We start from the raw sequence: 16,529 nt of genomic DNA, 5'->3' as shown, positions 1-16,529 counted from the left end.
CCTTTGTAAAAAAAGTAACAATAATTAAAAGATAGATAAGTCATTAAAACTAACCCTGTTATTGTAATGAATCTACTGATTTTGACTATCAGTATGAAAAGATAAACGTCTGATTGAAAACAGTAAATATTTTAATAAGTTACAAAATAAAAAAATGATGCTGTACCATAAAGAGAAAATGATATGTTGCATTTTGTTTTTACTCGTATATGTTGTAGATCTTGAGCTTATCCTTCTATAGATTAAACATTGTTTAGTTCAAGTTTCAGGTTAGATGCAGAATTTTCTGTAGAAGGGTAAAAACCTGACTTTTTCTATTACTATTTAATTCGTTATTTACTTCATTTTTCTCTCGAATTCTGTAGTTTTTGTTTTGTATTATCTACCTATCTACTATCATTTGAACAAATATTTTTTGTAAGTTTTTTTTACTATTATTAACATGAATTTAATGCAATGTAAAGTTTTGGTACAGTAATGTACCACGGTACTGATCGAGCATTTCTTGTGAAATATTTCATTCCGCTCTCTTTGTCTCAATATGGTCCCAATAAATTTTCTTGTCCAAATAAATGCTCATATAGGTATTTAGAAATTAATACAGTCAAACCTGAGCTCTAAGAGAGAATATTTCTTACCCGAAAACCTTGGTAAGGAAAAAATGTAGCTTTCATTAGAGAGAAACAAATCTTGTCCTTGGAGTCTCTCTTATTTAGGTTTGACTGTACCACATAATTGCAGGTTCCGTTTGTAATAATAGTGCTCTTTTATACTGCTCGTATATGGCTAAAGTGTCCCTTTATCCCAGCAGTAGGTTACTACTATTATTGTGGTCAAATTCTCAATCAATGTTAATAAAATTTCTTACCTCGACTGGGATGGAACCCACGCCCTCCTACTTCCCGGGTGAGCGTCTTGACCGCTATACTACCAAGGTTCTTGACCACATATTCTGAACTTGCGCTGAAAAGCTTGACTTGTTTCAACAGTATACCTACGAATTTTACTTTGGTTGGTGAGGATCACAAAATATCAAATCAATAGGATCGCATTTTTCGGCACACTAGCATACCGAGAAAACGATCAATGTAGACTTGATTTTCAATGATTTTTTCTCTTCGCGAATCTTCATATTTCATCACATGAAACTTGGAGGATATTGTAGATACTACAGAAGTGTAATATCACTTGTTTGGTCCCAGATTGCTACGAGTATATGTAGTAGGAATGAAAGTAGACACCACTTCAGTAAAAGTATGTTTACTCAAGTGAGGTGCTTGCTTGATAATATTCCTTCAATCCCTCTCGATACGTAATACATTTGAATTATTTTATTATTCGCACAATGTAAATTAAATGACAACTTTCTAATGTGTCCCAACTCCCACATAACTGTTTGGCGATTTTTATTGTATAACTTTTCTTATTTTTAGGAGTCATTTTTAGAGAGGCTTCTGTCCGATAATTCGATACGTAATACATTTGATTTATTATTCGCACAATGTAAATTAAATGACAACTTTTTAATGTGTCCCAACTCCCACATAACTGTTTTTAGAGAGGCTTCTGTCCGATAATATAATATTTCAACAATAGAATACAGTCCTGAATGTTTCCAGTTTTAGTTTATTAACAGTCGAGTGTATGTAAAACCTATATTATAATCCATTCCTCATGTATGATATTAGTCTCGATCTTTTGTGTCTCCCAAATTCCTTTTGCCTTTATCTTTTCCCCATCTAGAATTTAACAGATACTCTCATTCTACTTTGTCTTGTTGTATTTTCCTTCATTTCCCAGGACACGAAAGGTTACCTGTTAGACTGATTCTCCCTTGATTTTATTTTCTACTAACGCAAATAATAAATCCTTTGTACCTAGTACTGAGTTTTATTTTTATTATTTCATTAATTTATTTTTCTTTTTTTTTTGTACTGAAAACCTAATTTATTAATTTCTGTAAATTCCTTATTTTCTTATTATTTAATAATAATATACTCTTTTTTTTTTATTCAATTAATTTTTTACGTTTCTTTTTTGTTTTAGTTTTATGTCTCCACATCTCGTTCTTTATAAAGTCCCATCTTAATAATAAAGCATGTGATTTCCAAAGTTGCCGTCCATGCAACTGTCCCAGTTATACTAGGACTTCCTTTGAATGGGATTAATCAACCACTCAACTTACATGAGGTCACCTTAGATACCTATTATCTTTGATTGGTAGTTACATAAGTATGTATAAATTTCATGGTCTACAATTTTCTTCGTATTTACGATAGTGACTAAATGAAAATATATTTGTTTGAATATTACTTTCTATTTTTTACAATTATTATTATTTAAAAAAAGACTTACTTCAGCCTACGTTCAACCTAATCTCGGTTCCTAAAGTATATTTTGTAGTTTGTAGCTCTAGAATGTGTAATTTTATACGAACGTTAATAAAGATGACTAAATGAAAATATATTTGTTTGAATATTACTTTCTATTTTTTACAATTATTATTATTTAAAAAAAGATTTACTTCAGCCTACGTTTAACCTAATCTCGGTTCCTAAGTATTTGTAGCTCTAGAATGTGTAATTTTATACGAACGTTAACAAAGATCACGACAGCCACTCACTTAAAAACCTGAGTGAATATTTTTCAATACTTAAATATCGTCTCGAATTTTTCAAACCTGTTTTAGCTCCTCTCGTCCTAAGTTACATAGACACGAATAAATCATACATAGATCTGGTACTTCAGGTTTTGATATGGAACGACCGTCTTCAGATTTACTTTACTCCTCCCTCCTCCTATCCAAACTCAAGCTAAGTAGCATAGATACCGCTCTTCCTACACCTCCACCTCAAGCTGAAGAAAAGAAGATGGATGTGAAAGAACAAAGTACTTTACTGAGGAAGTGTAACGTACTAGAGGACCCTGTCATAAGTACAATAAAGAACTACATAAACATGGACGAGAAAAATGAAGTCGTCAAAAGAATGCAAAATCTTCTGGTATCAAATGTCCACTGGAAAGATTTTCTAGACCGAAGCAATCAACTCAATGAAAAAATTAAACACGCATGGAAAATGTTTGATGGTAGGAGAAAAATCATTGAATCCCATGAGTTGAAATTGAATTTAAAGCTCAGAGCACAGAGAGAAATCAAAGAAGAAGTAGATGACTATGAAATGAAGACGCCAATATTGGAACAACGGACTCTGGAAATGAAACATGAACTTGAGCAAATACAACAGTTTCCAGATTTCCTGGATAATTTCGTTAAAGAAACAAATTACGATACAATCTTCCCCTTGATAAGAAAATATGCCGCCATGAAACATTTACAGCAATATGTGAATGATCAGCAACCTGATTATCTCAAAGATACAGAAATCAAATCTGATCTTCGAAATACGCTAATTCAAGGTTGTAGAAAATTCGTGAAATTACATAAACCATTGCACGATATAGCTAACCGATGCACTCAAATCAAGAGACAGTACAATCGAAATGAAAAGGACAAATGTACCAATTTAAAACTATGTGCTAAGAAACAAAGGGAAAGTAACCGTATTCATCATAATCTACGATATTTATACAATAGTAAGCTGAGACCAAGTGAAAGTGTAAGGAAACTTGTAGGTTATGTTTTACCCGAGTTAGATGGAAGTCCAGATGAACTTGTCAATATGTTGAAGTCTATGCAACCAGTCTACTCTAAATTTAACTATGGTTATGGATATACGCATATACTGGGACTAAAGCTGAAACAAACGCTAGGGCCTGACTACGTGCCTAATGAAGAGTATTATTATTCCCTGTGATAAAAACTAATTAAAAGTTCAATCCATTTTTAATAAATTCACTATATCGCTGTACGAGAGCTTTTGTAATGTATGGTTATGGATATACGCATATACTGGGACTAAAGCTGAAACAAACGCTAGGGCCTGACTACGTGCCTAATGAAGAGTATTATTATTCTCTGTGATAAAAACTAATTAAAAGTTCAATCCATTTTACAAAATTCACTATATCACTGTACGAGAGCTTTTGTAATGCCATTTTTCCTCAAAACAACCCTTGTTATGCTATAAATACCTACTTGACCAACTACAGCGTGTTAAAAGAAAATGAATAGGAAGGTACTTGACAAAATTATATTTACAGCGTGTTCATAAAGTTTAAGGATTCGTCTAATATCACTGTACGAGAGCTTTTGTAATGTCATTTTTCCTCAAAACAACCCTTGTTATGCTCTAAATACCTACTTGACCAACTACAGCGTGTTAAAAGAAAATGAATAGGAAGGTACTTGACACAATTATATTTACAGCGTGCTCGTAAAGTTTAAGGATTCGTCTAGTAAGGTAAAGAACAGTCTCTTACGACAGGGGAAACAGCCCGTGGTCTTATTCTAATCCAAGAACCGCACGGTCATTTTTCCTCAAAACAACCCTTGTTATGCTATAAATACCTACTTGACCAACTACAGCGTGTTAAAAGAAAATGAATAGGAAGGTACATACTTAACACAATTATATTTACAGCGTGTTCATAAAGTTTAAGGATTCGTCTAGTAAGGTAAAGAACAGTCTCCTCTTACGACAGGGGAAACAGCCCGTGGTCTTATTCTAATCCAAGAACCGCATGATAAAGCCTAGTTAGCTTGGAAGGTAGCGCGTCTGCCGTGTAAGCGCTACGTCGCGGGCTCGATCCTCGATCGAGGCGGATTTCATCCTAAACAGATAAGATTCGTTCTCGGAATACCTGGCGTTCTCCTATCCTATCCTCTCTTCGATTTCGGGACGACCAGACCTTAGCAGTTACTGTTCCCTATATCAAACCTCTAAAAAAGGATTTTGACAGCTACCCGCCTCCTCGCATTGTCACTTAGCCTGAGTGGGGCCGGAAGTAGACAGTAACGCGATTACTGAGATGGTCACCCATCCAGATACCAACCACACGCTTCATTGCTTACCTTCAGTGGTCCATAGGAGACTGCTTGAACTGGTAAGCATTGGCAAGTCCAAAAATGGTGCTTTTTTTAAGCTAAATCCCCTTTAGGGGTGAGCTATTCATTTCTAACGAAAGTCACAACTTTGAATTGGGGTTGTGTTTTTTTGGGTCACTAGGAAGCTATTCGCTATGAAAACTCATTTCGATATTTATATATATCGGCGTAAGAGATCAAGGCTCTGCTCAGATATTCTGTCAATGCACCCCGGTCCACCTCCCCCGCATATCCTGTGTTGGAAAGACCGCGCTTAGCAAAAGTGCTGAATGGCAGTAGGTATGACTCCATATCGTGTGTTTGGTAGAGAGCGAGAAGCTCTGGCGAATTCATTCTGTATTCTAGATTCTGTTGTGTTGCCGAGTAGAGTTGAGATACCTACCTTACCTACTTAGAAGTATTTTCGGGAGGTTGATATCGGGGAGCATCGACAGAACATCTGAGCAGAGCGTTGATCTCTTACACCGATATATAGGTATGGCAGCGAAAGTTCGTCACTCGATAACTCAAGAACGGTCAAATATTTTTCAACTGAAGTTGGTACACTGGTAGCTGGTAGGCCTTGGGTCAGAAATTCAGAATAGAACTGAATATGGGAATGGGAGACATTTTTATCTCCCTTTACTCCCATAGAGACGTAAAGAAAACTTAACCTCACGCAACAGAGAAATTTCCCTGTTGTTTTATTGTTATTGATCATATTATGAGAACACCTAGCATGGTATTGTGGCGTCTGAAGTGGTCGATATTAGCTAGCACATTGCACGCACGATATTAGACCTGATGTCTGAGAGAACAGCACAAACTCAATGCCTGGGGAACCAGGCCAAGGTTGCTGTCCTCCGACAAGCTCTCTTCTGCTTCCTCGGAAATATTCTAAATTCAAACGATGACATCATTAATCTCGCTGTTGGCGGGAGCATATGGTCAGAATATTCGTTCCTTCTTACCGTACCTTGTGTTGAGTTGTGAGCCAAAATAAATTGGACTCCTTAAAAAAAATAAATTAAATCATTCAAAATGGGTTTCTATTTGAACTGATGTGTTTAATTGAATGTTTTCTTTCTTTTTATGTTTGTCTTCAGGAATGTGACATCAGAGGCTGAAGAGAGAACATACAGGTAATTCCATCGTAATAGAGTTACTGTATTGTTTATAGGGCATACTGAATATACGTAAATGTGTATGTGTTTGCCATTCATAAATCGTGTGTAGTTGAGGTTTGAGGTTGATGTGAATTAAGCCGGCCGGCTGTACTTAACACAACTGAGTAGACATGTCTCACACGATCTCACTTATCTAAAAATAAAATGTATTTAAAGTAAGAAATGCATAGTGTTGCCCTCCTGCGTTTTTGCACTCGGCATTTCATTTGTGATTCTTTAGTTCATCCTTTGAACAGGAAGTAGGTAAAGAAGAATGGGAAAAAAGTTGAGTTGAAAATGCCGAAAAAACGATGAAATTGTTTCGTGTTAATATAGGCCGGGCGGCGCTGCGAACTCTTGACGTTCGCACGCCTCCCGGCGCGCTTGATGCATGAGGTTCAAATTCCTTATCACTTATTTTGACCTTATTTAAAGGACAAGGGTTTCTTTTTGCCCTTGATTGAGACAGTGGTACTGAGACTAATGACTCAAATAAGTCATAGGTAGTGGACTTTAGTTTTTTACCTGTAAGTTATAGGATCGTAGACGAATTCTAGACAACTGAACTGTTACGTCATAGGTAGGTGGTATTCGATAGTTCGATAGTTAAAGGACAAGGGTTTCTTTTTGCCCTTGATTGAGACAGTGGTACTGAGACTAATGACTCAAATAAGTCATAGGTAGTGGACTTTAGCTTTTTACCTGTAAGTTATAAGATCGTCTGGAGAAGAGGAATTCTAGACAAGTGAACTGTTACGTCATAGGTAGGTGGTATTCGATAGTTCGATACATCAGAGAGAAAAAGAGATTTCGTCACCGTTGGTTTGATAGCTTCAGAGTAGACATTGTTCTTGCTACAGTTTAAACGAGGCACTAACCTTTGTAAAAAAAGTAACAGTAATTAAAAGATAGATAAGTCATTAAAACTAACCCTGTTATTGTAATGAATCTACTGATTTTGACTATCAGTATGAAATAAGTTACAAAATATAAAAAAATGATTCCGTACCATAAAGAGAAAATGATATATTGGATTTTGTTTTTACTCGTACATGTTGTAGATCTTCAGCTTATCCTTCTATAGATTAATCCTTCTATAGATTCTATAGACAGCTTTTATAGAACATTGTTTAGTTCAAGTTTCAGGTTAGATGCAGAATTTTCTGTAGAAGGGTAAACCTGACTTTTTCCATTACTATTTAATTCGTTACTTACTTCATTTTTCTCTCGAATTCTGTAGTTTTTGTTTTGTATTATCTACCTATCTACTATCATTTGAACAAATATTTTTTTGTAAGTTTTTTTTTTCTATTATTAACATGAATTTAATGCAATGTAAAGTTTTGGTACAGTAATGTACCACGGTACTGATCGAGCATTTCTTGTGAAATATTTCATTCCGCTCTCTTTGTCTCAATATGGTCCCAATAAATTTTCTTGTCCAAATAAATGCTCATATAGGTATTTAGAAATTAATACAGTCAAACCTAGATAAGAAAGATCTAAGAGAGAACATGTCCTACCGAAAAACCTGGGTAAGGAAGAAAATGGAGCTTCCAATATCTTGTCCTTGGAGTCTTTCTTATTTAGCTTTGACTGTATCACATAATTGCAGGTTCATTTGTAATAATAGTGCTTATTTGTACTGCTCGTACTTATATGGCTAAAGTGTCCCTTTATCCCAGCAGTAGGCTACTACTATTATTGTGGTCAAATTCTCAATCAATGTTGATAAAATTTCTTACCTCGACTGGGATGGAACCCACGCCCTCCTACTTACCGGGTGAGCGTCTTGATCGCAGGCTTGACCACATATTCTGAACTTGCACTGAAAAGCTTGACTGTTCAACAGTATACCTAGAAATTTTTATTTGGTTGCTGAGGATCATAAATATCAAATCAATAGGATCGCATTTTTCGGCACACTAGCATACCGAGAAAACGATCAATGTAGACTTGATTTACAATGGTTTTTTCTCTTCGCGAATAAACAGAGAAGGTATTTTTGTGTCCCAAAGTTCCTCCTATCTGCCAAATTTGAAGGCGGGGGTGCAACTGGTGCAAGCCGTGCAAGATCAAGATCCATGTTGTTTCATTTTCCGCCTGTGAATGTGAAGTGCAAGCTGTGCAAGTGATATTGTTATCGCGTTACGTTTTGTAAAGTGTGTCGGCGTTTTTTGTGTTATCTGTATTAATTCCCACTTTCTACCAATGAAATTGTCGGGATTTTGTCGTACCCTGTATAATTTTTGGATTTTTTTCTACCAACGTTTGTAACTTCAGGGACATTTCATATTGTTATCGCGTTACGTTTTGTAAAGTGTGTCGGCGTTTTTTGTGTTATCTGTATTAATTCCCACTGTTCGTTTAATTTTTTATACCCTTTTACTTTTTTTACACCAACCATATCCTTGTTTTTATATCTAAACGGTCATCATGTCTGGAAGATCAAAACGAGGAGCTACTCCGGCTAAAACTCCATCTGCTTCAAGAGGTTCCTCATCTCGCCAAACATCTGAAGTTCGTGAAGAACCGCCTCAACCTCAACCCCAATCTCAACCTCCCAGGCCGGGAAGTCCTCTGAGTCCAACAATAATCAGTCGACGACAAGAGAAAAACGAACTGAAAAACCTTAATGACAGACTTGCACAGTATATCGAGTTGGTTCAGAAGCTTCAAAATGACAAAGCCTCTCTGGAATACAGCCTCTACTCCATTGAGGAATCTCACACTACAGAGTTCAAGAAAGTGAAAGCTGCCTCCGAGAAAGAAATTGAAGACATAAGAAAAGCACTTGACAGAGAATCCTCCAGCAAATCAGCTCTTGCTATTGAAAAGAGAAGACTGTTGGATGAGCTACTTGACTTGAAAAACAAGTAAGTTATCTTTATCTGTATCTGAGTGTGTATTTTTACTTCACAAGGCTCTCTTGCTATTGAAAAGAGAAGACTGTTGGATGAGCTACTTGACTTGAAAAACAAGTAAGTTATCTTTATCTCTATCTGAGTGTGTATATTTTTTACTTGACAAGGCCTATTCCATGGAATCTTCTCCCTCTGAACCATACACATTCAAACATATTGATTGTCAATTTTCAAGTATCATATGATCTACCTTGTAAGCACTAGCTCGTGGGTTTGATTCCTGCTCAGGGTGGATTTTTATTCCGATTGGATAGGGTTCATTCTTGGAATGGCTGGCTTTCTTGTTTCCTGTGTTTGTCCTCTCTTTGATTTTGGGATGATAAGACCCTAGCAGTTACTTACAGTTCCCTTATCAAAATTCTAAAAAAAAAAAAAAAAATGCTCAAAGTGAGAAGTTTCCTGGAAAGGTCCTCAGATCCACCCTATCATCCTTAATAGCTCTAAGTACTTAGGTATGTGTTGCAAATCTATAGGTGAGTCAACTACCATAGGCCTCTGGTGGTAGTAAGTAGCTTATTGTATGCCTATGGCACTATAGATTACAGCACCCTGGTGAGCCAGTGATCTGAATGGAATGGTGTAATTGTAAATAGCGAGGAGTTGATAACCTATTTGCAAGTTACTGATTTTATTCTTCCATGAGTACTTATCAATCACACTTTTTTGTCTCGAGAATTTTGGATTAAGTGATATTATACTTCTAAAAAAGTAATTTCAAGTCAAGTATCTTAGAGATGCACCTACTTATTAATAATGCAGTAATCACCTCAATCAGCTTATGCAACTCAATCTCTGTAAGAATGCAATTGTATGACATCATTTTAACTGATGAAAAAAGAGATAATATTTACCTACATAGGTACTAAGTACCTTACTACCTAGGTACTAGGTATAGGTAAAGAAAAGATAAAGAATTTGACATGTGAGTCATGCTCTACCCACATATAGAGTGCTAACAATCCAAACCATGTGCTAATAATATCTATCTTCAGTCATTCAGTAGGTAAATATTGATAGATTTCTCTTCTAAAAAAAAAAAAAAAAAAAAAAAAAAAAAAATTTGTTGGGGTTTTTTCAGTTTTTCAAACATTATTATCCATAAAAATTTTCAAAGGAAATTTTCCCTTCCCAAGGAAATCCTGAATGCCTATTCACATTGTTTGTGGATATCATGACATTTTTAGAGCCTCCTTTAAGTTTACTAAGTAGGTGTTGAGGGAAATAGGGAAGAAATAATCAAGGTATTTTGAAAAAGAAATATTTTTATACAAACAAGTGTATTCACAGGGAAAAAATCATTTGAGTTTTGCATAGGGGATAGAGTCAATGTTATCACCACCATAAATAGAATCAATGAAACTTTGCCAGTGTCACAAGATGTGTAGAATACCATAAACTTCAGTTCCTCTCTATGGTCCAAGTTTGTGAACTTGAAATCTTCAAATATTGTGTGGGATAGGTATAACATTAAGTAAGTATAGGTACCTAATGTATGTAGCTATTTATAGTGTACAGAGCAAAGATTGCCTTAGTGGTGGGGGTTTCAAGTACACTGAGCAGAACCTGGTTTATAGACTGAGTCATGTAGTGTATTTTGTTAGCATGTTTCCAAATATATTCAAATTGATTTCTAATGATGGGAACTTGGTCAAAATTTCAAATGCTATAAGTAGGCCCTAAAATGTAATGTAAAATTAGTCTATTGTAAATTTAATGGTGATAGGCTAGGCTCCATAGTGATACCTAGTCATAAATGAGTCCTAGCAAGACCGGATATAACTTCTAGTTCATAGATAGGATGGGAATGGGAGACATTTTTATCTCCCTTTACTCCCATAGAGACGTAAAGAAAACTTAACCTCACGCAACAGAGAAATTTCCCTGTTTTATTGTTATTGATCATATTATGAGAACACCTAGCATGGTATTGTGGCGTCTGAAGTGGTCGATATTAGCTAGCACATTGCACGCACGATATTAGACCTGATGTCTGAGAGAACAGCACAAACTCAATGCCTGGGGAACCAGGCCAAGGTTGCTGTCCTCCGACAAGCTCTCTTCTGCTTCCTCGGAAATATTCTAAATTCAAACGATGACATCATTAATCTCGCTGTTGGCGGGAGCATATGGTCAGAATATTCGTTCCTTACCCTACCTTGTGTTGAGTTGTGAGCCAAAATAAATTGGACTCCTTAAGTCCTTGCGAGCAACAAGAGGGGAAAAATCTTGTTAGGAATAAAATACTAATATAATTTGAAAGAGCTCAACTGTATTGTTTATAGGGCATACTGAATATACGTAAATGTGTATGTGTTTGCCATTCATAAATCGTGTGTAGTTGAGGTTTGAGGTTGAAGTGAATTAAGCCGGCCGGCTGTACTTAACTACAACTGATGTCTCACACGATCTCACTTATCTAAAAATAAAATGTATTTAAAGTAAGAAATGCATTGTGTTGTGTTGCCCTCCTGCGTTTTTGCACTCGGCATTTCATTTGCGATTCTTTAGTTCATCCTTTGAACAGGAAGTACCTACCTATCTTGGGGTAGGTAAAGAAGAATACATGAGGTTCAAATTCCTTATCACTTATTTGACCTTATTTAAAGGACACGGATTTCTTTTTGCCCTTGATTGAGACAGTGGTACTGAGAGACTGAGACTAATGACTCAAATAAGTCATAGGTAGTGGACTTTAGTTTTTTACCTGTAAGTTATAGGATCGTCTGGAGAAGACGAATTCTAGACAACTGAACTGTTACGTCATAGGTAGGTGGTATTCGATAGTTCGATACACCAGAGAGAAAAAGAGATTTCGTCACCGTTGGTTTGATAGCTTCAGAGTAGGGAGGTCGGGGTTCAAATGAAAGAGAAGTGATCCCAAACTCAACTTAATAGCTTATTACTTAATTAGGAAATCAATTGATAGGCAGTGTCCATTCCATGTTCTCTGATGACAAGGATAACAACTTGGCGACCGGGGTTGTGCCTTTGGCTATACCTGTAGTAAACAACTGTGTCCCTCATTAGACCGGCTAGTTAACGCGGTATTCTTCTCCCTTACTTTACAGACTTATAGTGGATTTCACCAACGACTTAATGAGAGATTTAACTAATGGGAGAATTTTTAATCATCCAAAAAGGAGTTTTTAATCATCCAAATAAGAGTTTTCAGTGATCCAAAAAGGAGGAGTTTTTAAAAACTCCTGTTTGGATCATGAAAAACTCCTTTTTTTATCATTGAAAATTTTCCCATTAGTTAAATCTCTCATTAAGTCGTTGGTGAAATCCACCATAAGGTCAATTAGTAGAAAAAACCCGAGTTCCTATGTATCTATTTAAATACAATACATATAGGTATAATGGTATATGATGTAGGCACTTGAATTAACTTTCTTCAGATCTGTAAGTAGGTAGTGTTTGAAATTAGGTACCTAGCAAAATAAAATCAAGTAGCATTGGTAAGCTCCGTCTTCCGACCCAAATAAGATCTTAATTTTCTTCCGTTCTAAATTCCAAACATATTATTTAATGAGTAATGTTGTAAATATTTGTTATTTATGTAAGTAAATATTTATAATTCGGAGTTTCAGCTGTTTCAGTTTTGTTTTATGACGTTTTGCCCGCACATAAACAAAGATGTCACTCAATCCTACCTTTCCTCCGCATTCCTCCTATTGACTTTCATAATAAATAGGTTGAGTCAATAGGTATGCTCAATATATCTGTTCAGGACGAGATCGTAAGCTGGACAAGATAGCTTTTGAAGTTTGAAATTTCTTTTCGAAGCAAAGTCTGTCATCTACTTACGGCTACTTCGTTTTTGAGCGTACCATTTTTTTATTATACCTCAAAGAGAAATGTCCCAGTAAAATTATCAAGGATAGACTCTTCCCTGACATTCTGTCGTGAGAGTATGATCGTCTTTCATGGTGCTGTTAATTAAGAAATAGTACCTAACGAGCACAGAACCTGCGTCAAGTTACAAGTGTGGCTGAGTGCGATGTGTATGAGGTCGTGATCTTTATTCGTAATAGGAAGAGGTTCGTAGCAATTTGTTAAACCAACACAGACTTGAAACTTCCATCCGATTCAGGGGATCATTGTTTATGTTCGAAGGGGTACAAACCGTATACAGGAGTTACAGTCAGAGAGAACTTAAACTGGAAGCTGAAAACTGTAAAACATACCCAAGAGAATCCGTGGTGTAGTGTTAAGGTAAGTTCTTTTAGTGAGGCTTCAAGAACTTGCAGGCCCAGGTTCACGCAGTTCTTTCAGAATTAGTGACACATGACTGATCTTGATGGGTTTGAAATTATTGGCAACTTGTGATTGGGTACAATAATAATATTGCGAAGCCTTGTAGCATTGGTACATAATAATATTGCGAAGCTTGTAGATGGGTACATAATAATATTGGAAGGCTTTGGTAGATTCTGCTACATAATGAATATGTTGGCAAGCTTGCTAGATTTTACACTCATACTATGGAAAGGAAAAAAAACCTTGTAGATTGTACCATATATTAATATTGGGAAGCTTGTAGGTAGGAATTGTACATAATAATATTGGAAGCTTGTAGATTGTACATAATAATATTGGAAGCTTGTAGATTGTACATAATAATATTGGAAGCTTGTAGATTGTACATAATAATATTGGAAGCTTGTAGATTGTACATAATAATATTGGAAGCTTGTAGATTGTACATAATAATATTGGAAGCTTGTAGATTGTACATAATAATATTGGAAGCTTGTAGATTGTACATAATAATATTGGAAGCTTGTAGATTGTACATAATAATATTGGAAGCTTGTAGAGGTCCAAGTAGTAGACGTTGTTATATGAACCCAAAATTTTTGCTTGTCCAGGTGATTAGCCTAGAAACCTACCCATAGGAAGTTGATGTTACACTCCAAGGGTTATTGATATTTTGAATAGGGGGAATGATTCAGTAGGGTTTTGTGATACCTCAAGTATTTGTGTAGGTAAGTTCACAGACTTTTTTTTACATTCATTCTTACTAGGTATTTACTTTTGTGATGCATTAATAACTAGCCCACAAAATTCAATTCTTGGTCTACTTATTCTAAACACAACTTTGACATCTTATCACTTTTATTTGCAGACCAGAAAACCCTAGGGTCTAGTATTGGCAGAGACTGTTAGAATGTCTTTCCTTACTATTTAGCATTTATATTTAGTCCTGTGTTGACAATTGTTAGCAAATGTCATAGGTAGAGGAGACTACGAAGCGTTGCTGCTCGCCATTAAATATACCTAGGTTCTAAAACCTGGGTGTGTCCTCAGTCTACCTCTAGTTACTCTAGTATTCCCTGGCCATGTACCTTCTCTACAATACTGAGATTAACAGCCATTGCTTGTAGAGCTGTTGTATTTCATCTTTTTTACGAGCTATAACTATGAGGTCAGACCAACGTTATGAGTAATAGGAGTTCTGCTTATATTATGTGACGTCATACGACTGAGGCTTCGATAATAGCATGTGTAAATATGCGTTCTGTACTGAATGAACAGCATAATGCATAAAACGTTTCGGTTACGTTGCGTTGTCAGTTATGATCGCCTGAAAAAATCATGTCAGGAATTCGATCAAATTACATGGAGTTAATTATGCATACTTGTGCATTTATTTTTAATTTCTATATCTTATCCTTTAGGAAGGAAAGTATTTTCTTTAATTTGACCTACTTACATAGATACTCTCTGTTCGATTTTTTTATCCAAACTCTAGCGCCATAAAAGGGAGGTAATTTGAACATTATTTCATGGTTAAAATCAGTACATTGTACATTTGCGTGTAACTTAAAACGTAGGACAATAAATTGTCATAGTAAGTACCTAAACCTTAAATTTCAATCATAGTGCCTTGTAGCATACTCTGGGTGCCTGTATCGCACTTATAACTGCCTATATTAATATTAGAAGTACACCTAAGTGTACATATAGTCCACACAGTGCACACCTTTTCCAATCCACCCCCCAAAAGGACAACGCCGGCATCTAAGTAAGAGTGAAGAAACACCAGGTGAGTGGTATTCCTCCCCCTCTTCACCTTGCTATCCCCTACATTTTTTGGGCCTTCGGACCGGGTAGTTGTCCCTTAAAAAAAAAAAAAAAAACACGCGATCTTTGGGGTAAATTTTAAAATTTCAACCAAGTGCTTTCTAATTTCGTTTTCAGTGTTCGTTATTCGCAAATTTTATCACCGCAGTTACCGCTTTTTATTTTTACTTTTTTTTAACGTGTCGTGCCTTAGGAACTTTTCTGTGAATTTATGTTTTTTCGTTCAACCGCTTTTTTATGTTCCCCCGCTAAAATTCACAGTATTTTTTCGTTTCCCCCCGCAATATTAAAGAGGTGCCTTTGGCTATACCTGTAGTAAACAACTGTGTCCCTCATTAGACCGGCTAGTTAACGCGGTATTCTTCTCCCTTACTTTACAGACTAAGGTCAATTAGTAGAAAAAACCCGAGTTCCTATGTATCTATTAAAATACAATACATATAGGTATAATGGTATATGATGTAGGCACTTGAATTAACTTTCTTCAGATCTGTAAGTAGGTAGTGTTTGAAATAATACAATACATATAGGTATAATGGTATATGATGTAGGCACTTGAATTAACTTTCTTCAGATCTGTAAGTAGGTAGTGTTTGAAATTAGGTACCTAGCAAAATAAAATCAAGTAGCATTGGTAAGCTCCGTCTTCCGACCCAAATAAGATCTTAATTTTCTTCCGTTCTAAATTCCAAACATATTATTTAATGAGTAATGTTGTAAATATTTGTTATTTATGTAAGTAAATATTTATAATTCGGAGTTTCAGCTGTTTCAGTTTTGTTTTATGACGTTTTGCCCGCACATAAACAAAGATGTCACTCTCAATCCCTATCCTTTTCTCCCATTCCTCACTATTGACTTCATAATAATAGTTGAGTCTAATAGGTATTCAATATCTTCAGACGAGATCTAACTTGGACAGATAGCTTTTGAAGTTGAAATTTTCTTTTCGAAGCACAAGTCTGATCATCTACTTACCTACTTCGTTTTTGAGCTTACCATTTATTATCTCAAATGAAATGCGTGAGGTTAGTTTCAAAGGCATTAATTACTACTTAACCCTTCTAGCTCTATTATTATACGGTCAAATTATCTCATAAGTAAGGATATAGTTCGAAGAATCGAACCGGCGTCATCCCGCTTACTAGGCGAGTGCTTCACCTCTGTACCCACTACCGAAGTCTGCTGGAATTCTTTTAACTTCTGGCTTCAAAAACCAGACATCCTTAATTCCTTTTATACCTATTTATACTTTTTGTGTTTTAAATGTGATTTTCTGTGAACTTTTTATGGCTGTTTTAGGTTGTGGTTATCTACCGGGTTGGGTCGAGACAGGACGAGTTGAGACAGGATATTGTTTATACAGTT

The 16,529-nt window shown here is 35.7% G+C and overlaps 1 protein-coding gene and 1 long non-coding RNA gene across 2 annotated transcripts in view; one reads left to right on the top strand and one right to left on the bottom strand.

Annotated features, from left to right (window-relative positions):
• Positions 1 to 371: 371 nt before the first annotated feature.
• LOC113467841 lies at positions 372 to 8,137 on the bottom strand. Its single transcript, XR_003391781.1, has 2 exons — positions 7,638 to 8,137; positions 372 to 610 (listed from the first exon to the last, which is right to left on the bottom strand). It is a non-coding gene; the product is annotated as an uncharacterized LOC113467841 (long non-coding RNA).
• A 309-nt stretch (positions 8,138 to 8,446) lies between these two features.
• LOC103510146 (lamin Dm0) overlaps positions 8,447 to 16,529 on the top strand; it is a 36,897-nt gene continuing 28,814 nt past the window's right edge. Inside the window, exon 1 of the mRNA XM_008474790.3 lies at positions 8,447 to 9,026. Within this exon, the coding sequence (XP_008473012.1) occupies positions 8,587 to 9,026 (440 nt within the window). The 5' untranslated portion in view covers positions 8,447 to 8,586. The remainder of the gene's footprint in view (positions 9,027 to 16,529) is intronic.

Source organism: Diaphorina citri, unplaced genomic scaffold, assembly GCF_000475195.1.
Source record: "Diaphorina citri unplaced genomic scaffold, Diaci psyllid genome assembly version 1.1 scaffold564, whole genome shotgun sequence".
NCBI classification, from domain to species: Eukaryota; Metazoa; Arthropoda; class Insecta; order Hemiptera; family Psyllidae; genus Diaphorina; species Diaphorina citri.
The sequence above is the reverse complement of the archived record's forward strand: the minus strand, read 5'-3'. Positions and strand labels throughout refer to the sequence as shown.